General features: G+C 51.7%; 6 protein-coding genes across 6 annotated transcripts; 3 read left to right on the forward strand and 3 right to left on the reverse strand.

Annotated features, from left to right (window-relative positions):
- Window positions 1-7,552: 7,552 nt before the first annotated feature.
- Window positions 7,553-9,154, forward strand: BJX68DRAFT_263024 (F-box protein; the record flags this gene model as incomplete). Its single annotated transcript, XM_071044581.1, has 1 exon — window positions 7,553-9,154. The coding sequence occupies one exon, from the start codon at window positions 7,553-7,555 to the stop codon at window positions 9,152-9,154; it is 1,602 nt and encodes a 533-aa protein (XP_070902989.1).
- Window positions 9,155-11,511: 2,357 nt separating this feature from the next.
- On the forward strand, window positions 11,512-12,581 carry BJX68DRAFT_253007 (uncharacterized protein; the record flags this gene model as incomplete). Its single annotated transcript, XM_071042645.1, has 2 exons — window positions 11,512-11,652; window positions 11,715-12,581. 2 exons carry the CDS (start codon window positions 11,512-11,514, stop codon window positions 12,579-12,581), a joined length of 1,008 nt encoding a protein of 335 aa, XP_070902990.1.
- Window positions 12,582-13,400: 819 nt separating this feature from the next.
- BJX68DRAFT_263026 (ATP-binding protein) lies at window positions 13,401-16,900 on the reverse strand (the record flags this gene model as incomplete). Its single annotated transcript, XM_071044582.1, has 6 exons — window positions 13,401-14,476; window positions 14,534-14,689; window positions 14,745-14,792; window positions 14,856-14,910; window positions 14,982-15,154; window positions 15,217-16,900. 6 exons carry the CDS (start codon window positions 16,898-16,900, stop codon window positions 13,401-13,403), a joined length of 3,192 nt encoding a protein of 1,063 aa, XP_070902991.1.
- Window positions 16,901-17,846: 946 nt separating this feature from the next.
- Window positions 17,847-20,001, forward strand: BJX68DRAFT_263027 (uncharacterized protein; the record flags this gene model as incomplete). Its single annotated transcript, XM_071044583.1, has 5 exons — window positions 17,847-17,965; window positions 18,024-18,324; window positions 18,378-18,570; window positions 18,618-18,968; window positions 19,019-20,001. The coding sequence occupies 5 exons, from the start codon at window positions 17,847-17,849 to the stop codon at window positions 19,999-20,001; spliced, it is 1,947 nt and encodes a 648-aa protein (XP_070902992.1).
- A 1,860-nt stretch (window positions 20,002-21,861) lies between these two features.
- BJX68DRAFT_228845 (uncharacterized protein) lies at window positions 21,862-22,649 on the reverse strand (the record flags this gene model as incomplete). The annotated part of the gene is made up of 1 exon (XM_071038916.1): window positions 21,862-22,649. A coding segment is annotated over one exon (649 nt), but the record flags the coding sequence as incomplete, so codon positions are not given.
- A 1,335-nt stretch (window positions 22,650-23,984) lies between these two features.
- On the reverse strand, window positions 23,985-24,911 carry BJX68DRAFT_263029 (uncharacterized protein; the record flags this gene model as incomplete). Its single annotated transcript, XM_071044584.1, has 3 exons — window positions 23,985-24,268; window positions 24,328-24,697; window positions 24,777-24,911. The coding sequence occupies 3 exons, from the start codon at window positions 24,909-24,911 to the stop codon at window positions 23,985-23,987; spliced, it is 789 nt and encodes a 262-aa protein (XP_070902994.1).
- Window positions 24,912-25,023: the final 112 nt, after the last annotated feature.

Below are 25,023 nucleotides of genomic sequence, written 5' to 3' on the forward strand. Positions count from 1 at the left end.
CCACCTTGATGCTTTGACGACGACCACTTCGGCTACTAGAGCCACCAGCTTTCAAAGCCTACTAGATACCGCCCGCGTCCTTGAAGCCGTGGTTTGGGATTCACGGACGAGGGCAGGCTACCATACCATTCCGAGCTCCTTTTACCTTCTCCACCTCTCTCAGGGCTGCGTGCGTACGGTCTCCCCGAGGTACTTGATGTATACAAAGCATCAGCATCCTCATCTTCTCCGCGACGATGAATGATAGTCAAATCCAAGGACAAATCGCCAACTACATAAGGCTGCAAATCTGGAATATGGGTTCATTTGAACCGCGCCGGCGCAATTCTAGCAGACGCCAGATTCAGCCTGGAGAATGGATGGCCCACCATGTTGGAGATCCCATAGCGACCTGTTATCCACCCTAGTAGCTCAATTCCCTCTTGCAGAAGATGCTGTCACCACCATACGGTGGCCTTTCTCCTCGTGGAGCCCCTTTAGGGATTTATCTCTTTCTCTTGACCTTGTTCTCAGCGTATGGCAGGGACGGCTCTCAAATGGCATACGCAACATACGCAACTGGCAGAAACTGGCCAGGGCACAATATTCACGTCTCTTGACAGCTGTGTGACATCAGGGAACATAAAACCACCAGTTTTCCAAGGATAGCATGTTCGAAATGATGGTGGCCCACAGTCACGTATATCGCGTGTGGGTGCCCGCCACCAGATGACTGCATCACTGGTAAGAGATGCATGCATGCTGCTTTGTCAAACTACTGATAATAGATCCACAGACGTACTGGCCTATCGGAAATCCTTTTAACTTTGAGGTGTTTGTGTGATGCTTTGACCAAGGAGATCAAACACATCTGCGCTGACGGTATCTTGCCCAGATGCCCAAACCAATGAAAAGGACAACAAACGAGATTGATGGACATGGGCCAAGTATGCTCGCGGTAATTTCAAGCATGGTGATATGTATCCCAAACCCGCCGCACGACCACCCTCTTGGTAGGACTAAAGTACCATGCGTATGTTCACATGGGCTAATCCATGCTGCTTGGGCCTAGATGGCTTCCTTCGGCCAATCGAGCCCTCTGAGTGCGCCTGTGTACGACACCTCCTCATATCTTTGGAGGTAGGTAATCGAATTTGGGACGAGGCTGGAGCACCTTCCTTGAGCTCCCCGTTGTAATAACCATCATATACGGCCACGCGGTTAAGACAATCTCGACAGAGTCCACCAGTCAGTCGCTCGCCTACGCCGAAATGCTTCTTCTGGGTCTTGTCGGCCACCCCGATGTAAAACCCGTGCTTGATTTATGTGGCTTTTTGGCGCACGGCACAGGACCGTCATACCAGGAGATCCGTCTCTGTGTTGAACCCACAGAAGACGATTGGAGACATTCTCCAACAAACCCCAGTTCCTCACGGATCCAACATCTGTGGTAGTAGCTGCGAGCTTACAATGGTACCCGAAGAGTCCATTGTTCCAGATTCTTTGATTCTTGGCTATGCCTGTCCTGTGCATTTACAAGGAGGATAGCACTCCTTCCTCCTGACCATCCATTGCTTGAACCATGAGGTGTGGCTGGTGTGCCCAGCCAGTTCACCGGGGGCTTCCATGCCGCTGTATCAGCCCGACGGGCTTCTATATTACTGGAAATGCCTTGTTCACCACAAGCAGCACGACCTACAATCTGGCGTCGGCCACTCTTGACACATATTGGGCATGTGGGCAATGTGACAAGATTGTATAAGGACCTGTTGAAAATGTTGAGAGGTCCCAAAAGTTCGCTTGTTCCCGGTGCTGCTCATGGTGCCGTTCATTCTATTCTAGGCACCCCAATCTGCACAGCGAAGCACAGCACCATGCGCGCCAACACACTCTACCCTAGCCATCGACTGCGAGATGCTTGGCATAGAGCTACTGCACAAAATACGCCCTGCCTCGGACAGATTATCTGCATTGACATTTGATTGGGAAGATGCACTCTTGACGTCTGTGTGCAGTACGTCGGTTGTTACTATCGTCTTAGGAAGCGTATCATTGCATACTGGTGCCTCATTCGTTCCGCTGGCAAAAAAATATCGCGCTGCCAAGAACCTACATTTACAAGGAGATGGCAGGGACCCTTGAATCTGGTAGAGGGTTATATGTTCTCTCCGTGTAATGGGTTTCAAGAAGGGCCACTGAGCAACGGATCAAGTACCATATGATTTCGACTCAAACGGGGATGCGCGGCTTTCTCGTGCGCTTGTATGCCCTGCAATGAGTATCACTATTCACGGGCTCATTAATATACTGGCTATTGGGATATTGTGCTGGGCCAGTTCGCAGAGCCGCCTACCGACCATATGGCTCTCAAGCTGTAGACCACTTCCGATACCTTGGCGTGCAGTCATGCTCTAAAAGGAATTGAAGCAGGCAACACTCCAGAAGTATGGGCGTCATACATCAACGCCTTGCTCATCCATGCGAGCAAAGCTCAGGCTGCCGCCCATTTCCTGTGCGAGGTGGCCACCTCGACAAACCCTTTTCATCCCCAGTGAGATCAAGTGTTTCTGGCCTCGCTTGTGGTCAAGACTTCACAAAAGGAGGACAGGAAAGCCAGTCTACTTATTATCAACCCTCGTTAAGGCTTCTCTGCTGCTAGCCCATCCCAGTCCACATATAGCCGACATCTGCCCCGACGTGCTCGACGACTTGCAACTTGGGGACGGCGACGACGCGGGCGTCTTCGGCAGTCCTCCCAAAAGGACCTCCTTGCAGGACCTGTCAAGAGAACAAGGTCAGCAGGGACGGGCAGAATAAAATGGACTCGAATGGAATAAGAAAAAAAAAAAACAGGTGCCCTTACACACACCCTTTCCGGCGTGCGGGTGATCATGTCTACAATTAGAGCCTCATCGCACCTTCCTAGAGTGCTTGACATGGGTATCTCTAGACTGGCCGAAGTATAAGATTTGGGAAGGGGGAATCTCGTGTCCGCCCTTGTTTAGGCGGCATCGGTGTGTGTGGTCCAGATAATCTATAGACATCTATATGGTCACTCACTGCGAGCGTCTTCCTTCGCTTCCACCCCGTATTAGGACTTGGAAATCTGGGACCTCGAGACCGGACGCTGTACGACCTCCTACTCTTCAGAATGAAGGAATTAACCATGAATTCCTCCAAGAGAAGTGTTTTTTTAGTGTTTTGCTTCCGCCCTGGCACTGGCATTCGGAGGTGCATGCGCCAACTGCAAATGGCTTGGTAAAGCAGTTCTTTTTAAAAACATGATCGGCGTTTGAGCAACTGCATTTGTTCCAGGATCAGGCAGGCGCGTACTCCAGTTCATCCAGTCTGCGGTGGAAGGATGCAGGGGCAACCGATGACATTTGCTGACAATGAATACAACGAGAATCAGGCGCTCAAGACTCTGACCCGGATTCAGGGTTTGTCAGGGCGCGCAGATACCCGTGGACCTCCTGGATCATACCTTAATCCCCTAACTCGACGATTTCGCTTCGCAGCCACGCTTTCTGCATCTCCGAAAGTATTTGAGCAGTCTTGAACCTTGTCTTGCAATATCTCACCCAAGGTGGCCTTAGCAACGGAGCCGCAATCATGGGGCTGACATTCTACGATGGAGAATGGAGCATTTTTGCAAGGCAACTCAGCAAGCTCACGACCAGGCATCGTACTCATACATGGTGGTAGAACTCAACTGGACTTTTAGAGCCCCCTAACCTCTGGAATGTCCCCGGTGAGGCGTGGACAAGGGGCGCAAGAAGAAACAGCAAGGGTCAGAAGCCACTCCCTCAACACCCAAGTCTAGTCCCAAGCCCACTTAGCGGGTGACCGAGTCCGACGAGGAAGACAAGTCTTCACCGGCAGGTGCTACCAACACGGTAACCCTCTTAGGCCTGAAGGACAAGAAGAGGCGCAAGAAGAAAAAGAAGGGTAAGAAGAAAAGTGCAGCTGCGTGCAAGGGGACGGATTCGGACCGGACGACCAAGACAAGGGATCGGGAGGCAAATCAAATACGGATTCTGGCGAGTCTAATCACACCCGCAGTGGCGGAACGGACAAGGGGAAACGTAACAGATTAGGTCTTTTTACTAGTATTCTCGCGAGGTCCTGCCGCTCCAAGCACGATGACCTTCTGTCCAGTCCCACCCCTGCGCCCACCAGTGCGGCTGGCAAGGGCCGAGTCCTGTTCGAATCTAATTCAGACTCCGAAGACCGATTATGCTGACGGAATGGAGATACTAGCTCGGCAGGAATGTGGTTATCGTGCTGCTGGACACGCTGTTAAGTGTTGAGGGCAGATCTTTAAGGGCAGGTCGCCTGTCGCTGCTCATACTGTCCTCCTCACTACGCACTATAGCGGTTACAGTCGTGCTGAGACGGGAATGCATCTTTGTCCCCGGCAGCTACTCGGGACTCCTGAAGGCCTGTCACAAAAACAAGTGTGCTAGAAGACAGCCGGATACACACCTTCATTGGCACACTCAACTGGCTCCAACCCTGATCATACTAGGATGGATTGCTGTGTACGAGATCTGGCTTGGGACAAAATTGACTTGGGGTAAACATGTGTCTCCTCTCTCTCTTAAGCCGTGGATATTACTCGTACACCACGAAGACGGTATATCGAAGTGTACAGTGTCCGAGGAGAAACCGGTCACCGCCCGTGCCTCCAGCGGATCGGCCTATCCTAGTTTGGAAAGCGTATAGTACCTGGTTGTCTGTTCCATACACCTCATGAGGCTGAACCACCGAGGGGAGAAGAACCAAGTCCTCCCCACCTAACGAAGACTGCAAGCTTGCATATTAGGGTCTAGCGTTCTGCCGGAGAAGTGCAAGACTACCCTTGTCATCCCACCCCCGTCTTGGTCCGTGGGCTAACAAAGGCTATATTGAACTGGAAGTAAGCACCTCCATTCGAAGTCTGAGGATAATTCTTGACAAGACCGCATCCCTGAAATGGCCTCTTTCCTCTTTTCTTCGAAGCCTTTCAGGCCCGCCAGGCTTCAGCAGGATATGAACAGATGATACCGCCGTGCCTCTGGTAAATACAGGATGCTTCAGTTATCTACCGGTCTTGTTGGCCCTGTCGTTCAATCCAAACGTGGGAGCAGTGAGCGGCTGAGGAAGGAAACTGCACAGGACGATGTTGCATCTCGAACGTCTCTCGGCTTTGAGGTGCGAAATTGACCACTGCATACGTGGCTGTTGACCGCGCGCGCACGCGCCTTGCACACGTACTAGGTACATCTGCTATCTCGAGGGCTGGCACGGCACCATTGCCTTCAACGGCGAAGACCTGGTGGAGCAGAAACACCATGTAGCATCTCACGGCTACACCAATTCAAAAGGTGTACGGAGTAGCTGTAGGATAAGCCCAAATGCTGACTCAGTTGCTGACCCAAGTTCTGACCCAAAATGTTGGCCCAAATGTCAGGCCAGATCGCCCATTACATGCGGCTATACGCCCCCATTGGTATCAGTTGAAAGGAGCGGCTCCATTACATCAACTCTGCAAGTCAAGGTTCAGACGTGGAATATGCGGCCATTCCATGGGGCTTGGAAAGACGCTCCAGGGTCTTTTAGTCATTGAAGCAGGCCAAGCGGAGCAAGGATTGTTTTCCCTCCTTATTTGCCCTGCTTCCTGCAGGAAGCAATGGCTGAAGGAGATAAGAGGTGCCTATTAGGAGGTAAGTCCTTGTATCCTTCCCATTACCTGACTATAACTTACAGACTTTAGGGTGCCGCTCCAAAGGCCTGCATTCTAGATGACCAGAAGACGACGCTCCATGCACTGATTGAAGCGAAGTCTGAAATAATCGTCATCTCGTAGAACACAATTTGCAATTTACGAACAAACTCCTGTGGATTTTCGGGATTACCGCTCGAGGATCCTTAGGACGCCCCCAACAATCCCTATGTGTGCATTATTCGATCACGCCATGAGAATACAGAGACTCGTACTAGACGAGGCTCAGATCATAAAGAAGGTAACGGCGTGACCTTCCAAGTATTTCTGCTTTCTTGACAACCGCAACGATAATGCTTTCGGGAACTGACCCAAATGTCAGGCCAGATTGCCCATTCCATGCGGCAATTAGTCAAGGTCTCAAATACGCGTTCATGCCCACATACACCGAAACGAAACCATACTTCTCAGGCAAGAGTAAATGGAGATAGAAGGGCAGTGGATTCTTTTTTTTTTACTCCCGCCCGATCCAAGCAGACGCTCAGCTCAGCCAGCCTGCAGGATGGGTCTGAAGGTTACTACTAACCCAAGTTTTATATTACTTTACAGGAGGCCTTCTGGCACCTGCTGGACCTCATCGGGCAGGACCACCGGATCCACGATTACCTTGAAGAGTACAGCCATGTCACGAAAACAGCTGGCCCGGGGAAACTGAAGTGAAGAAGTAATGCCAATGGTACTGCAATTAGTGCAATGTTTGTCCTCCCCCACATCCAACCAATTCTCGCGATGAGAGAGTCTGTGGCATTGCTGCCTTGCTGCCATTCAATTATCATGGTACCTTGCCCGTCTCATCGCAGAGGAAGAGGCTCAAGGTTGAGCATGATGGATGCACATCTTGCTTGGGTAGCTGATGCGTGCGGTGGTACGTCACGCGCAAGCCCTGTCGCCCAGCCACAGTCGGCAAACAATTGACAATAGTCGTTTCTGCAGCCATCCATCCAAACAAGGGCGATATCATGCTTTGTGCCTTTGTGGAGACTTACTTCCAGTACTCTAGCGCTGCGACCTGTCTTTAGGAATTACATGATCTTCGCGCAGAAAGTCAAGTTCAGGTACAAAAGAAGAGTCGATCAAAGCGGCAAATGTCTCCTAATAGGGGCCATCAAGTACAAGAGGCAAGGGATCTAATTGCGTTGAGAAATGAGCAATTGAATGAGCAAGGTGGTGGCTTAAATCTCGCAACCTCTTCTACTCCAGGGTCTTCAACTACACGAAAGCGCGCTCCACCAACCTGTTCAGAATGTCATATTCAGGGGCATATTAGAACTAGCTGTCCTAATCATCGAAATATTTAGTTTAAATAATTTTACACAGTTTTTGGTGGTTTGGGATGGCTTCGAATTCAACCGGTATTTTGAAAATTGATGAGGTGGCTGGGTTGCTCGGGAATTACGTTTAACTGTCGCTTTTTTTTTCACAATTTATAATTTTCATCTCACACCAGTAGTCGAGAAACTTCCAAAGATGTTGTTTTGCAATCTTTGGAAAATATATTATTCTACTATATTAAACAAACAACTTTTGTGAGACCTCAAGAGAAATAGAGTATCTCAGGGATCTGCTGTCCCCCAGATCCCTAAATACCTAGTAGGTAGCCTTTTAGAACACGAGACACTTATACATCTGAGCAACCTCGCTAAGCGCCTGCGCAATCGATTGAGAACTGGGGAGGAAAGCTAAGATCGACCGCATTGCCGCCTAATTCCTGAGGCAACAAGGCAGCAACCTATACGAGGCAGTCGTTTACGTCTCTTGGTCAGAACAGAAAAGCGCGCATAGCGCCAACGTGGCTTCTCACAACCCATAATGGACGGCCTCCCTCCAGAAATCCTGTCTCAAATCCTAAACTATCTGTCGTTTGCCGAGTCTGCCCGCCTTCTCCGCGTCAGCCGCAGATGGTTCCAGCACCTAAGCCCTAGAATCTGGCGATCCTCAGAAGACCACCTCCTGTTCAGGATTGCCCCTCATCGACTACAAATTTATTCTTCTCTCATCCAAGACCTCACAATTCTGACCCGTGATCAACAAGAACACGAAGTAGTGAGGTGTCCCGACTTCTCCCAGCTAACATCTCTGAACTTCGAGCTCTACGACTCTCCAGTCTGCAATGACCCTCCACTTTCGACTCCATGCCTCAGGCGCTACTTGGCCCCAAGCATAACCAGCGTCGATCTTGATAATACCGCCGACACCGCACTGCTAGATGCTTTTGCAAAAGACTGCCCCCAACTCCGCTACGTCAGACTAGACCTTCAAGCCACGCGCCTGGTAGAGGATCCCGATGCGGTTATACGGTTCCTCCAACTATGCCCGTCTCTCCTCCATATCAGCCTGCTGGGCTCCATCGCAAACCCTCGCATTCTACGCGGCCTCGCCATGAAACCAAACCTGAAACAACTTGACATTCATGACTTGCACGATCCGGAGATTGTAGATTCTGCAGACCTGAAATCCATCCCTGAGCCCTTCGCCTTCTCTTCGCTCGACAGACTGGTGCTAGGGGCGGACGTAGCTCCCCATGTCGTCTTGAAACTCCTCTCCCATGTCAAAAATGTCCAACACCTCTGCATTCGGGTGCCCCGCTCTTTGAGAGCCATTCCCATCTCCATCGCCGTCAGAAAGCACTCGGGTACTATCACCACCAGCACCTTCACACTCCGCGACCTCCCCAGCTACCTCCCCAACCTGCGAACCCTGCATATGAAATTCAATTTTGGGACCAAAATCCACCCAACGGAACTCCTATTTCTCGCCTCTTTGACAAACCTGGAAGAGCTCCATCTGACAACAATGCTCCCCTCTTTCCACATCCCAGAAGACCTCACAGATACAATCTTCCCGTCACTATTCTCCGGACTTGGCATGCTCCGTGAATTATCTCTGTACTGTACGCGGGAGAACCTCAAGACGAAGTTTCTGATTGCGCTGGGCAAATCATGCCGGTTCTTGGCCGTTTGCACGATCAAATACCTGCCGCTCGACATCTCCGCGTTTGGAGAATTGGCTGTAGCGGAAACTCCCTTGTTTCCAGAGTTGACGCATCTGTCTGTCAATTATATAGTCCCACCACCACCACCACCACCGCAATTGCAGCACCTATCTCACCAGAGCGAGCGACGCCTTGGGCAAAGCAGTCACGAAGTTGAGCCTGTCGCTAAGCCGGAACCACAGAGTCTAGAACCAGATCCCCTTGTTGTGGCAAACCAAGTCGCCCTCTTCACCACGCACTTCCCGAAAACAAGCTACCTTGGATTTTGGGGTGCGGACAACACGGAAGTCCTAGATGCAGAGCGGACGTTTACCAAGGCTTTTAGGACTGCGTGGGTAAAGGGGCGGAGGCGGCGAGGGGAGAGAGTGAGGTTTGAGAGGAAGAGAAAGATGGAGTATGAGACGGTGAGGCCTGTGTAGATCTGTTTCAAAGCGCAATCGGAGGTATTTCGTTGCGGTGTATATTTAGCGATAGAAGAGTACCTTATAGATACTAGTTATACTTTTGTGGAGAATGGTTGGTACCAGGGTCTAGGTACCACAAGTCAGGCCTACTAGGTAGTCTCATTACTTAGGTGCGTTAAAGCTACTTCATGGCATCCCAAATCTCCCAAATCACCTGCACGGCCTGCTCCACGTGATCCAGGAATCAGGGGCTTGTTGTGGCAACCTCACACAACAGAGGTACTAAGGGCGGTCGTCGCTGCCAAGGGCCCGTCAGCATGGTCCGAGAGTTTGACCAGTCAGAGTAAGAACGTGTAGATATCTGTGGCAGGAACAACCACTGTCCAGGTGCAAGCCCTTGCACCTTCCCAGATGAGCACGGTGGGAGATTTCCTGTAGGGAGGGCAGAGCTCGTAGGAATCCTGCAAACTGACAACAACTCGGTTCCCTCCCAAGCCCAGCCACATAATCACTTACAATCCTCGCACAACGGGCAAGTCATTCGAGCCCAAGCCACCGCAGGCATACATCGATTAAGGATTTCGTTTTGGGCGGGTTGACCCCCCTTGTCAGTTTTGGCTTTTCGCTTTTAGCTCGTGCGGTGGTACTTGAAGCAAGAGGCTGCCCAAAAGACGCCAATATTGGCAATATCGAGGCCACTGGAGGCCTCCAGCAGTTCAATGAACTGCTAGGCAAGGGCACCCTCGCCCAATGTAAGCCATCCATGACACCACCAGCTGTGGCGCATAATTACTAACGATACTGGAACAAGTCTATCTACAAGCAATTTCTGCCAGACGAGACAAGTCACTAGGCGCCATTGCTAGTCAAGGAAGCCGCAAACCCCCTCCCCTTCGACGCCGACCCACCTGTCGCCCAGCCATCGCGTCCTTCCTCTGCTGCGTCGGCGAGCCCATCTCGCCCGGGCACTCCTGGCAGCAGCCAGTCTCTTACTCCGGCCGGGTCCCCCTGTTCCTCCAACACGGCCGGGGGTGGCTCTAATACGGGCGGAAGTTGCTCCGTGACCCCACAAAAGAGTGGAAAAGGCTGGGTCTTTTGGCCTTTCAGCAGTGGGTGGCTTGGAAAGTCAAAGTGGAGAAAGGATATTGGCGTCGATGAATGTTTCTAAATGTCGGCGATGACAATTTGTATATATTAACAACACGCCTGTCGGGAGCTGGACTCGATCCTATCGAAGTATTGTTGAAGGCAAAGGACCTTGGTGTTCCGCTTCAAAGCTTCACCTCTTGCTTAGAACCTATTGAACCTCACCAAACATGTCTTCTTTGCATGTATTTATTAGGAAATTCTTTCATTCAATGGCAAGTCTTCTTTATTTCTTCGAAGTTCCTTTAACAGTATGAATGCAGGCGGCAAACCTTCGGGTTGTAAGGGCGGGGTCGTGTGCGCCACTTGGTTGTGTCCTGCAATGCTGATTGTGGGACACGCCTTGTATGGACAAACGAGGACTGTAGAGTCATTCTTGAAGACTTCAAGAAGGAATGACATTCATTAACCTATCGCCGCATTGATATAGATGATGGCAAGAATAGTTGCTGGTCGATCAAGAGGAACAGATTCAAAGGTCGATTAGTAGCGGTCATGGGACTCACACTTGTAGACTTTGCCTCAACAGTACTGAGGATGTACACCAAAGCAACATCAATCTCTACACCTGACAGGCCAAGGCGCTCCGGAGGGGAAGTTGGGCACGGTGGTTGCATATATTCAGGAAAAAGCTGTCCGGCAGATTCCTGCTGGATTGAGCTAATTTATGAAATGGCCTCAGCAGTCCCTGAGACTCCCCAAGATGACAGACATCTTCTGATCCCCAGCTTCGTCCACGAGTCAGACGCACCTCGAGACACCGTCGAAATGATCGACGAGCATATTGTTGTCAGCCAAGCAGCCTGGTCACATGACTTCAAGCGACAGCATAGTCTCACGTGATTGGCATTCCCATTCTGGAAACCACGATAAACAAGATTACGTAATGCCTTGGACAGTCGCGAGGTGGCAGCAGAGATGAATGTCTCGGCTTGCAATATTGAAAGCATTACCATGGAAGCGGCGGGTTCCCAAACAAGTCGATGAGTCCGCGCTTAATCAAATGGCGACTCTCGCACGAAGGAACTTTGTTGCCTTATTGACACGTGGGATGAGCCTGTTGTACAGCGCCAAGAGCCTCAGCTGTCTGGGCGCTTAAGATTATGAGTTGTAGTGATTGACAAGACACTTTCTGTTTCCAGGCACCACACGTGAAGAGCGTCAGATTGGCCCCCACCCACAAGGAGGCGGAGAAGACACACGCTTGTTCTCCTTGAATATGCAAAATGCCAACACCATCACGCCTTGTGTTTCTGCTTGCGGGGGCCCTTGTCCTGCTGACATTCCTGCATCTTCGTCAGGGTCCAGGGGCCAGCCCTATCCCTGAATTGACGCCGCAAGACCATGCGGGGAATCGCACATTAGGAGTAAGCATCGTGCCGATCGATTTCTCGGGCTGAGCCTATATAATTAACGGCGGCCTTCACAGTTTCAACAGATATTCGCCCTGTCGCAACGCCCCTCGTGGCGGACACGAGGCCTTGAAGCTGCGGCGAACCTCACGGGCATCGAAATTAGAATCCCACCACAACCACCAGTGGATGATCGCCTGGCGGAAGCATTCGCCAACATTCAGGGTGACTGGTGGGAGACTCAGCATCCGTCGCCGGGGGCCAGCAAAGCCTGGCTCGCTCACCTGGACTTACTCAAGCATGTCTATCAATCTGAGATTAACACTGCTCTCATCCTGGAAGACGACGTCGACTGGGACATTGCGCTACAGAGTCAAATGATGAATGTCTCAGTCGCGGTGCGAAATCTAACCAGAGCCCCGGAGACGGACGCGTCCCCCTACGGCGTCGAATGGGACGTGCTCTGGCTCGGCCACTGTGGCGAACAGTGGGCCGAGTCGATCGAAACGGTCGTCTTTGATGATATCCACGTAGTTTCACACGCAGACTACCGGGGCTTTTGGCCGGACCAGGTTGCTCTACTACCCGAGTCGAAGCGGGCAGTATACTGGTCCAGCAGCCCCGTGTGTACCTTTGCGTACGCGGTCACTCACGGGGGCGCCAGGAAGATACTGGAGAGTTTGGGAGCTGGCCTGGGCGAGGCGTTCGACGTTGAGCTGCAGCATCAGTGCCAAAGCCGGCGCCTTACGTGCGTCTCGGTGGTGCCGGAAGTCTTCCGACAGTACTTTCCCCCTGCCCAGTTCGACGTGAAGAGCAACGTGGATGTCGGCAATGGCAAAGGCGAGGGACCCAGTGACGAAGTCTTCGAATTGGCCATGGGCTCAACAGAGAATATCTTGCATTCCGCTCGTTGCCACGCATTATGGGAGAGTGATTGTCATTAGTGCTATCAAAGGTTGTGTGGTAAATATTATTCTTGACTTTCTAATTGCATCAAAATTCCACATTGGCACCTAGGCCCTGGATCTTAACATGCAAGCTGGGCTTTAGTTAATATATGTTTGCTCCTATCTCTGATCTACCTATTTCCTATCCATGATTATTTTCAAGCGGGATATAAACATAGTAGTAGCTCGCGGATTTCTTGTTCTACTTGCATAAACCTAGTTTAATAATCTACTATCTAAAAGAATACAAGAGAATAACTAGAAATAACTAAGTGGATGCTAACTAATAGTAGGTTCGGTGTTGTAGCAAATTACTAGCATTCACCAGCTTTAATAGCTACCTGTGCAGTGCCCCGCGTTTTGATTCCTACATAGACATCAGTGCTCCAGGGGATGATTCTGATCTTTCCGTAAGATCATATCGTGAGACCAGAGGGCAATGTATCCATCTCCAATTGGTACGAGACCTGGAGCAAAAGGCCATTTGCCAGAGGAGGAAGATCGGGTCTTTCATACACAAATGGACAGTAATGATTTCCCTAAATTTATTTGTTTGTTTGTATAATCCTGACTATACAAAGCAGTGTGCTCTGCGCCTTGTGAGGTTTACACATGTCTTATTGCATGCAGTGACGCTTCTTGCTTGCCCGAAGTAGAAGATGCTGTAGGGGCTGCTGTGGTTTTGCGGAGAATTTATTCTAAGAGCTAAACAAATTCGATCAACACGGAGTGTGTGTAGACAGAGGGACAGAAAGTAAGAGATGGCTATCTGTATTTATTGAGCGTCTGATTATTCTCTAGTAGACTCAACATCCCCTAGCCCAACCCAGGCGGCTTCTGCGCAGCACGTTGACCGAGTCCGAGCAGAGGCCCAGGCCCAGGTCCCATGCCCGTGGACAGGGAAGGCAACATGTCTTGATGCGTGTACTGAGCAGCTGGTGGCCTAACAGCAGAATTCGGCTGGAACAGCTGACCCTGTCCTTGCTGTAATCCCTCCCCTGCCCCTGCCCCTGCCTCATTCCATGCCCCTCCAGACCCTGCTGCAGCACTCCCGAAGGGAGCAGTTTGGGACTGGGATGCTGGAACCTGCACCTGCGCCTGCATCTGTGCTTGCATCTGCGCTTGAGCCTGCACCTGCGCCTGGGCCTGAGGCTGAGCCTGCGTAGCTGTATTCCAGGGCGGCTGCCCCATCTGCTGCGTACCGAGCATATGATTGGGCAAAGGATGCTGGGGTATCAGCTGCTGAGACAGTGGTGCACCGCCTATTGGCGTCAACGCGCGTGGAATTGTCTGCCCGTAAGTCGATTGCGGAAACGCAGAAAGTCGCGTCTGCTCTGCCATTGGCTGGTGCCCCCGCTGCTGATAGGGGAACGATGCAGGGTTAGTATGCATACTACCTTCACCCGCTGGAGCAGCCCAATCGTCGCTGCGCACCATTCTCATCATGTTCAACTGCGCATCGGAGTGGCGCTGGTTGACAGACCAAACGTAGTTGCTGAAGTGGTCGGAAACTCTAAAGACATGCTCAAAATACTTGCGCTGCAAGTTGATCGGCTCGCCCTCGGCCGTGTGGAAGCCGGCGAGCGAGACGGCGCTCTGGAAGGCGTTTCGGATCTGGCGGCCGTTCCAGACCGGGCCGAACTTTGGGTCCAGTTGCCGGTGGAAGATCTCGTTGGCGCATGTAATGAGACTCATTGCGTCTGCTTCAATCTGCGGTGATTGTGTCGCGCGCGTGATGTGGGTGTTCCAGATCTTGAGGGTTTGCTCCAGCGTAAGTGGTGGATAGTAGAGAGACATGTGGATGCGGGACTTGAAGGCTTCATCGAACACCCCGACCCGGTTCGTCGTTAAGAAGAGAATACCCTCGTAGTACTCTAGAACCCTAAGAAATACTATTCTGAGTTGTCAGCATCATGCTCACAACACGCACCCCATGCTGTGGCGCGTACCTGAGACCAGAGCGTTCCTTTCGGTGTCGGTTGCTGTCCGCTGGGCAAGAAATATATCGGCCTCGTCGAGCAACATGACACAGTTCCAGGCCTGAGCCAATCGAAAGATCTGCTGGAGCTTTTCCTCGACCTCGGAGGGGCTCAGCCCAAGGTCCCCTGCGTTCATCCGGTCAGCTGCCGCGCCATGGCCTTTAGGAGCGTGTGCACCCACCGCATGTTATTGGCAGAAGTGGCCTTGCGTAGCTTTCCGCAACACATTCTGGCAGGCAAGTCAGTATCTCACTCGATAGCGGCGTCTAAATTGCTTTTGGATTTCTCTCACCCGCAGTTGACGATTTCCCCACGCCAGGGACCCCGTGGAGCAGAATTATCACCCCCTTTCCTGTGATCATGGTTAGAGATGGCCGAGGCACAAGAACAAAGAGCCAAGCTTGCCTTTATCTTGTACGAGATCAAAGTGGACCTGCCGGTCCTTGTTGTTGGAAAAATGCGATGTGACAAGCGACTGCACAATCTCCTTGTGGCCCTCTGGAAGCTCCAGGTTGTTCCACGGCTCGGGGCGAGGCTGCAGCCTTGTGAGCTGCTCCTTGCCTGTGGGGCCTTTGCCAAGCTGAAGGCAGGCTGCGGGTCAATAGATGGTCAGCCCGTTTTATCTCCAAGCTGGATGGTGGTTCTGCACCTACCCCAGTTCCGAGACCGTAGCACGAACGCAAACACCCTGTCCGGCAAAAGAAGCAGATCATCTTCCAGAGTCGGCTCGGAGCCGTCCTTATCCCACTGCTTCCAACTCCGTGGAATCTCGCCTTCTAAAAAGTCCTGCGTGAACCTCTTGTCCCACTCTTCGTCTCGGTCCACGCTGTCGCCTCGTTCGTGGCGGTCCATTTCAAAGGTCTCGAAATCGTCTCCTCCAGGCCGCCACGTGGGCAATTCCTGCAGCGCTCGCTCAAAGTCCACCATAACCTCACTGTCAATCCGCTCCGAGTACATCGATACGTTCTTGATGGAGCCATTATCCAGGTCGCAGAGCCGCTGGCCACTGGGTGCTCTATCCATACTGCGGCCGCTGTAATGGCGGTGGCATACCCGGGTACACTCCTTGAACACTTGTGCACGCTCAAGCAGCTCCGCGCGATCAACCAGCTTCTCGCGCTCTGCGGCCTTGAGGGGCATCACGGGGAGCATGCCGGTTGGTTGCAGCCCGTAAAAACTGCTGATCCTGAACTGAGAGAACGTCGGTACGTATTGAGTGCCGTTGTAGTCCAAGTGAAAGCAGTCGATGACAAAATCAGTAAACGTATTCTTGTAGTCACCGTGGGGAATGGACTCGGGTCGGACGGCGTACCTCCGCCCGCCGGTTCTTTGGATGACTTTCCAGACCTTCTGCGGCAGGTGGTGATCACGCACGTAGACCAGGCAGCCCACAGGGAAGAGGAACCACAGGTCGGAGAACAGGACAGAGTCCGGGCAGTTGGCCAAGCGGATGCGGTGCGGCTCGAGATACTCGTCGAGGAACTTTTGCAGGCATCGGAAATCCAAGATCCACCCAGTCAACTGGCCCAGGCTCATGGTGGACTCGCGCTGGTGGCCCATGGCCGCAGTGTCTTCGAGCGGACTGTTCTTGTAGTTTTCTGTATATTCATCCTCTGTTGCAATCAGGAGGGCCTCGCGAGCGCGCTCAAAGTCTGAGATGCGGGAGCGAATCTTGTCCTGCAGATAGACGAACCCTTTGTAGGGACGCAGGATTGTAAAAGGCCCACTGGCACTCCAGGGCTGCCCGCCGTTGCAGTACTCGTAATCAATAAACCTCCGCAGCCGCAGCGAGTTGAACAGAATTCGTTCGGGCAGCTCGTTTCGTGTCCCGCCGACACTGTTCACACCGGCCTCGTTCTCTGCGGTAAACTCAACGGCCTCGATGTCTGTCTTGACGATGCGCTCTGCGGGCTCCGAAGGAATCTCAATTGCGTAGTGGACTCGGCGGAGCCTGAGACTAGACTCGGTCGCGGGGATGTGCTTCAGCTTGGGGACGGAGAACCATTCGATCTCCGAAGTGAGGTTTGCAGTGTAGGCTTCCTGCGTCTCGGACGTGATGCTTTCCGCGTCACTCTCATCCCTCCCCCGTCGCTTCACGAGATGGGCGACGAGCGACCACCGCACGTTTTTCGCAGAAGCCTTGCCCTGGAAGATGGAGGAGCCAACCTTGTCCAACCGGTTACTCAAGCCTCTGAGCTCACCGGGGGCCGCTCTGGAAGCCACGACACGGGCCTCGCCCAGGTCCCGCAACCATTTTTCCAACGCGACGATCTGAGGGTTCTCGTCATAATCCTCGTCTGTGGAATCGGTGAATTGGTCCGCATCAACCACCTGCATCGTTTCGTTGTCGCCTAATATGATGGTGACTGCTTCACTCAGAGTACTCAATGGCAGATGGATTAAGGCGCATGTGAAAGGAACTCGGCTGGGGAATCTGACGATAAGAGCGAACCATGTCAGGAAGGACAGATCTTCCCGCGGCGTATCAATTGTTTATGACTTTCTCAAGGTAATTGCATGCGGCGCAATTCTCCCTTTCTCAAGTGACAGGGTACGTTAGAAGGATTATGCAGTATGCTAAGCAGCAGTTTTTGCTGATTTATGGACTACACGCGTCAGCTGGCTAGAATACTGAAATGTGATTCGTTATAACAATAACTCGAGCCACTTTGCTCCTCCGGCATTGGCAAGGCTACAATAGAAAGGAGATTTCAAGCGATAGGAACAAGCTCACAAAGCACTGCTTAAATTTAGGAACTAAGATTACTTGCGTCTTATTACTACTAGCACTGGTAAGCAGAGGCCTAGCGTGCGTAGAGGATCTTCCAACTTACAGCATAGATTAGCACTCGGTGGCCGAGGATAACTGGGTAGCAGTGGCTATTTTGGCCAATTACTGCTGTTAGATTTGATCAGCTGGCCGTGTTGCTGCAGGATGTGTTTGCCGTGAGATTGGACGTGCATGGAGGGTGCAAACAGATTTCTGCTTGAAGCAGCCTCTGGCTCGAAAGAACACCCGGCCGACAGTGACTTCATATCCAATCAATACTGTCAGATTTGATCAGCTGGCCAGTATTGCTGCAAGACATGTTTGAGTTATAAATGAACATGTAGGGAGGGGTAAACAAATTGCCAGGGTGGACAAGCAGCTCGTCGCAGACTCGTCGCCCAGCTTACTCTTGGGAGTTTCGCAGGCACTTGTGGAAGTCAGTCTTACCATCCCACAGGCAACATCCATCCAGCGGCCTCAGAGCTCGGTAACCGTCACATAAACGAAACAGAAATGGCAGACCAAGGGAACACTGTTCAACCGTGGATTGAGTATGAGGCGCCTGCGTATGATGCGGCATGGGAGTGGAAGAAGGCAATGGAAAAATATTCTGCTCCTCCAGCCACCGAAAGGTAAGCGGCACACAGTGAGGTGCCTGCTGGTCGATTCATGCTGATAAGAGAATAATAGGCTCGAGAAAAGAAAGAGCGACTTTTGCAAGTTCATGAACAGCTTTTTCCACAGGTACAAGGACAAGAGCGTCAGGAAAGTCTGCTTCGAGGGCAGGCTAGCTACATGGGATGAGGCGAAAGATGAGGCCATGGGGGCCTTTGATGAATATACCCGCCAGGGTCGCAGCTGGAGGCATCCCTTCCGCACATCCGGTCGGCTCTTTGGAAGAGTCGCCTGTCGGATTGAGTTCCTTATTGAGTTGATTCCCAAGGGAGACTACCTCGGTGTCCTGTGTGGTGGGTTGACGCTCGTCTACAATGTAAGCTGTGCCGCTGTCACGCCGCTACCAGGCCGATTAACGCCACACTGCAGGCGGCGAGGCGAAAGAGAGACATTCGTGAATTGATCATCCGCACTTTAGACTCATTATCGGAGCATGTAGAAGGCTCCAAAGCGTACATCCGAATGTACGCCTGGGATTCTGATCTTCGCCAGAGGACCGAAGATCTTTATATCGCCGTGTTGGAGGCAATCGAGGCAATGACCGAGTGGATGAGCCATTCCTGTATGTTCCTTTCTTCGTTTTGTGGCTGGATCTAACCGATCCTCCAGTCGCCGAGTCCGCCAAGGCGTTCTTCCAGCAGTCGGACTACGGAAGAGAACTGGAACAGAAACTAAGCATCAACCTGCAGGACAAGGCATTGGCGTTTGGCAACTGCGTCACACTTTGCCTGCACAAGATGGTGCAGACGGTCCACCAAAACGTCCTGACAGCTGGCCAAAAGGTCGAACAGGCCGAGCAGAATCTGGCTGGAGGAATCGGCACTCTGGGCAATCAGATTGAGCAACTAGGCGATGCAACGACGCGTGGGCTATCTGCTGTTCAACAAACGGGAAAACGTCAGCTGGACGCAATGGGCTCTTTAGAAGAACAGTTGGAAGGTATCGTCAAAGATGTCAACTGTAAGTGACAGCTACCTGCGACCGAAGCATATCCTAATGCCTCGTTATAGGGCGGTTTGACCAACTCGAAAACAACCAACGGAACTGGCTGATGCAAGCCATGCACAATCAGACCCCGAATCTGAACTATCTCAACATTACCACTGTCTTCATGCCACAAGCCATGGCCCCAGTAATTGATGTTACACAGTTGCTTGTCCTTTTAAACCCTGAGCTGGCCAACGCAATCAACCCCGTCGAAGGAGCCCTCGACAGGATACGCGCCGAGCGCGACTTTGTCTTCTTCCACGGCAGAGCGCTGGGTCCAAACGTTCAGGGAAGCATCTCCTTCGTAATCCAGAACCCACAATTCCAGGAATGGTTCAAATCCATGGGCTCCCAGATTATTGTCGTCCAAGGGACAGACATCGATGTTGACCTGTCTAGTATCGTCGGGCCACTGGGCTACATGTGTGTCATGCTTTCGCAGTCTGTGTCGCGGCTGTCCCACGCCTATCCCCTAGCATTTTTCTGCCGTCTGCACGTCAACGAGGAGGACAAGAACAGAAATGCCCGTGGTTTGATAAAGGCTTTGGTGACTCAACTCCTCTGTGTGCTTGCAAATTCACAGCAACCTGTCGACTTGAGTTTCCTCACCAACCAGGCTCTGCAAAGCGTTCACGTGGGAGATATTTCAGCACTATGCCAGTTGTTCGACGAACTGCTCAAGTGCGTCAGTATCGGCTTCATATTTTGTCTGATTGACGGCGTGTTCTGGTTTGAAAACGAGAGTCATGCTGAGGAACTGCATATGGCGATGCGATTCCTCAATAGCCTGGTCATGAATGTGGCTGCAAGCAACACTGGCGTCGTCTTCAAGCTGCTCGTGACCAGCCCTATGCCCAGTCAGTACTGCAGGGACTGGTTTCCGGACCGGGTCGAGCTGTACCTGCCAGGTAAAGCGTTGATGCCAGCCCAGTACGACTGCCTGGACTGGAATATCTTCGGGGGAACTCCAGAGAATCAAACTATGGACTTTGCGGCTTTTCGGTGACCTTGACTGTCCGTCCAGATAGTTGTGATTGAGCAATCGTGGTTAGAATATGGAGGCGGTTGTCCGTCCAGCGATATCTCTTCCCTTCCGCTACCTGCGTAGCCCCATAGTCGTATTATTAGGTAGGCTGGCTGTGTGTTTAACTGAAGGTTAACTAACCCCTATAAGTTGTCTACACGAATCCAGAGGATTTATCATCCGAATAGAGCGACGCCCCCCTGTACCGCAACGCATGGATAATCTATATCTCGCTCGGCGCAGTCTGGCTGGCCGGTGTAATAGTGCAATGGTTGGATTCTAATAGGCGAACCATGTTTTTATAAGGAAAGTTAGTAGAGAACCTAGAACTAGAGAGGGAGGGTGTTCACAGGGATAAGCGTGGACGAGGGTATCGGTTTTATTGGTGATGCTCCACGCAAAGCAGGCTCGTTGATGCAACATCATGGGAGGTATGAGAGGCATGGAGGCTAGGCCTACCTATCTATTGAGCTAGGGTCATCAATACCTGAACGATTAGTGCTCGCTTGTGGACTAGATATGGCAATACGTACATGGGACCCTGGGACATGCCAGAGGTCCGGTTCTCGGAAGGACATGGCGAGCACACAAGGGCCAGGTTTCTTCTATCTTCCTCTTGCACTCTACTCTAACGAGCCTAACCTCAGGCCTTGCCTGAGAGACTGCTATAGGTCTGCACACTTTCGGCTGGCTGTCTATCCAGGTTGGAATGCTAGTGTGCCCCAGGTACCTTGGGCTAGACTTGATATACTACTTGCCATGGCGCTCTACTGAGACTGGGTTGATACGAGATACGATTAATCCACCTTTAAGGAAGCATACATCCATGATGACAAGGGGATTGTAGCTCAGATTAAAGGCTATATAGGTCGGCTTGGGGTTGTTCTGAACGATGGTGAGGCTGGTATTCCAAGAAGGTTCGCTCACCAGGAAGGAAGACCCCGCGGCTGGGACCTGGAGGCAAGGCTGGCGGGACTCGTCTCCATACCACAAGGTCCAATGGGTATTACGTGGAGTTCCTTCGATGAGGGAGCTACTGCCGCAGCAGACAAGGGTACGGCGCTACCAACTCATTCTCCATCTGACGCTCGGTTACTTCCGCACGATAGAACTGACCTTTGGCACGGTTTTTGTCTCAAAACTTCCAAACGAGGGGCCTATTACGAGTATACCCGAAGACATCTGCTAAGAGGATAGGCCTGCGCTTATGTCTATAAGAAAGGGGCTGTGGACACTTCCAATGCCGCAGAAGCTGAGAAAAGCAAGCATGGCAGCTCGGCAAATGAGAGACGACCGACCAATCCCTTAGCTGGGCCGGTGATGGAGCGTTTTTTTTTTTTGTAAGCGTCCGCGGTAAGCCAGCAATCTAACAGGGACAACTCTTTTTCTGTGGTCAAGCTACGTTACAGACAAGTTGCGGATTTCAGTAGAAGTAACATCCGCAATGGTATAACCTACCCTCGACGATTCGTGTGGAGACGAAATACACCGATCAGGCAGGTTGATAGCGCGAGGTATAGTGTTTAAATACTGTGCTGTCTAGTACAACAACAAATCGATTTTGTTCAAAGGCACGCAGGAGTACGCGGACCACCGCTCCCAGTCTCCAGGCACACCCGACGGCCAAGGTCGGGGTCGTAACGATGGCCGTACCTCTCTTTTCTAATCTTGATCAGCAGACTCCATTGCTATGCACTTGTTAGTACTCAAACTGACCTGTCTTGACCGACGTGGATCTAAGCAGGGGGAGGAGGGATATAGCTGCGGATCCCAGGAGGGCGCCGCCCTCCCCGTCCACCCACAGTACGGCGTCGACTATTGCCATCAATTCGATCTCTGGGAAACCGTCGCGGCGGGGTAATAAATAATGATTGCGCTAAACTACGGTATTTGTTCCTGAGCACGTCCCCAAAAATTCACCCTCGGATGAGAAAATCAAGCCAGGGCCCAGACCCCGAGTTGTGCGTGCAACGCAACAAAACTATCCAAGATGCGCAGCAATCGTGATAATCGAATCATTGTAGTCTAGATCAGCTCCATCCTCCACATCAATCTCCCAGAAGATCCGAACCGGCGTGTAGGTACCATCGGGATAGTACTCGGCCCAGGTGCGCGGGTGGACAACTCTGGACAGGGAGAAATCGTCCTCTCTACCACTGCTCGAGAATTCGCATGTCAAAAGAAGCGTACGGTAGCTCGGTTCAACGGCATCGAGGATGACGGAGCCGTTTGTCGGAGGCTGGCCGTCCACGCTCATCGGCGTGCTGCCCTCTCCCTGGCCGCGGAGAATAAAAGTTTGGCCTCCGTTTGTAACGTCTGTCACCGTGACTCGTTGGTGGTACGCGGCGTTTGTTGTGCCGGAGATGGTGACGGTCGCCCAGCCGGGGATGGGGATTGCGATTGGTTGAGGGAGATCGCGCATGGGCCTGATATTAGTGACATTGGCCATTGCTGTGGTGCGTAGCTGAGATCCGAGGGATGGAGAGTTAACGGATTCAGCAATGTCAGAGGATGGAGGCTGCAGAGCCACTGGCAAAACGGACTTCAACAAGGAATACCTTAACTGTAGGAGAGGTTGGCGATGCTGAGTGATTAAATATTGTGCATGACAGCAGGAGAATTGAACCATGTCCAAACCTGACCTCTTAGTTTGAGCATCGAAAGGCTGATAATACGTCATAAGTGCCAGCCCTCAATTAGCTGTCGAGCTGTCGATCAAGTGCCACATAGTGCCACATCGTCAGGCAGGGATCCTGTTTCCCCGCAGTAAGCACTAGACCAGTTCTAGGTGGGTTTGCAGACCTCGATAATGGAATTACGGTCCTCAAAACTCGTCTCTGGGTATCATCCGGGAGTTTGACGTGGAAACTTTTCACAATAAAGCAAGCATGGACACCTAGAAATCAGTCGCTAGGATGTGTCAGGTATGACCAATCGCCAGCCAGACAGCAGTCACATCCAACACCATAGACCATTGAAACTCAAAAGGAGATTCGGAAAGCCCCGTGTTATGGGTCTGTTGGTGAATTGAGCGAACATTATGCAGGCCTCTGAGAATCTGCAAAGCCTTCATCGGGAAAGGCCGAAAGTAAGCTGAAAAACGCTACTTTGCACGCGACTTCAGGTGGTCCTGTCCAATGCTAACTTCTTGGGGAAACCACACCCAGGCGTCTTACGGCATGGCTGCTGCTGATGTGCTGTCGAGAGTGAATCTATAATTAACATACAAGCCTCTTGAGCAAGTTACATCCGTCAATGTCTAGGGTTATTTCTTGCACGTTGCTCGTACAGTGACAAACACCCCTGCAACGAATGGGCCCCTGTGATCCAGAAGCAGGTCATCTGCAACACGAACGTATAGTTACTAGAGTGGACATTAGTGCAGATGACGACCCATTTCCTCGCAGCCTCTGCCATGTGTGGCCTGAAGCGCGGACTTGCTGGAGAGGCGGCGCGCTCTGGTAGGCTAGGTGCAGGGGGAACGGTGAATGAGCCTTGTTGGCAGGGAAAATAACTCCTGCTGACGAATTCAGGCCGCCGAGGCTGGTATTTGCGTATTTGCGCTGAACGCAGAAAAAGAAACAATACACTGAAAAAGGCTGCCAGGCATCAGCCAGATGCGGAGACCAGTGAAAGATGCATGTCAGCAAATATCCGGCGACAAGATACTCCAAGGACCTTGCGTGGCTATTAGACACTCAACTTCAGGTGGATCGCACTTGAGTCTTGGCAAACGTACCTTAAATTACATCCTCAACCCATACTATTGCTGGGGCGGCGTAGGAGGGCGGGCGTCAATTGCTTTTTTTTTTCCCTGGACGTGTCACGGGCACTCTATATAAGTGGGAAAATGTTATTAGAGAAGTATAACTACTTGTTCATATATTCTTCTTAAGCATAAAACCTTATATGAATACTAACCTACAGGATCATGCATGTAAGCTTACATCCCTAGAGTCCCCTTGTCACTTCTTACCCTTATCCTTGTCCTTGTCCTGTGATCCGCCCGCAGCACGGATAATCTTCAGCCCCAAGCGCACGATTTCTGTCGCACACTCCTTACTCGTGATTGCATGGAACCGATTCTGACTGATTTGGCCCAGCTCGATCAGATTGCCATGCTCATCAATGTATAGGACCTTGTTGCCCGCTGAGACTGCCAGCAAGCCCACAGCCCCACCGTCTGTGGGGACCACAGTGAAACGCTGCACTCGGTGGTCTCCGAAGCTCGCGCGCTTGACAGCACTATCTGTGGTGTGTTAGTCTCTAATTTGGAATTCAAAGATCGAGCGGATGTCAATGGCGTACCGTGCCATCCTGAAGAGGAGAGCTGTAGACCGCGGACAACATTTGCCTTGTTGATGTAGAGAAGATGGATGGTACCGTTGGATGCTTCGTAGGCTGTATGAACAAGAGGCGAGGGCGCATTCAGATCTGGAAAGTCGGGCAGCGCGCTATACTCGCCAGGACCGCCGATCCGTACGCCCTGAAGACGCCCAGATGGCGCCTGGAAGTAGATAAGCTGATCGGATGCTTCGAAGCAGCCACTGATCTGGCTCTTGGGGTGCATGGCAAGATGCGTCTCCATGGTAAGGGCGGTCTCAATCCATTCTTCCTCCTCCTCATCGTAATCGGAACACTGAAGTTGATCATGCGCATCTTGAAAGAAGAGACGGCGCTGCGAGTGGGTTAGGGAGTAAGCCCCTTGTCAAGATCGGTGTATCAGGAAGATATGGACCCAGAGGTGACTGACTCACCGTGTCCTCATTCAACAAATACTTTGCTGAAAATGACTCTGTTACTCCCGTCGCAATAAACACCTTATCGGTGACCTGGTGTCCGTTCCAGTGTTTCTCTATCAGATCGCCGTCTTCGTGGATGACATAATACATGATGAGCCGTCGAGGGAAACGGCGCCTGCTGGCACCGTAAGAAAGTGCGCCACGTCGTCGATGGAAACATCCATTATGACTAGTTCTTGATGGTAGAACGATGGCCGGTTGG

Source organism: Aspergillus pseudodeflectus (assembly GCF_044049435.1).
Source record: "Aspergillus pseudodeflectus strain CBS 756.74 chromosome Unknown BJX68scaffold_6, whole genome shotgun sequence".
Classification (NCBI taxonomy): domain Eukaryota; kingdom Fungi; phylum Ascomycota; class Eurotiomycetes; order Eurotiales; family Aspergillaceae; genus Aspergillus; species Aspergillus pseudodeflectus.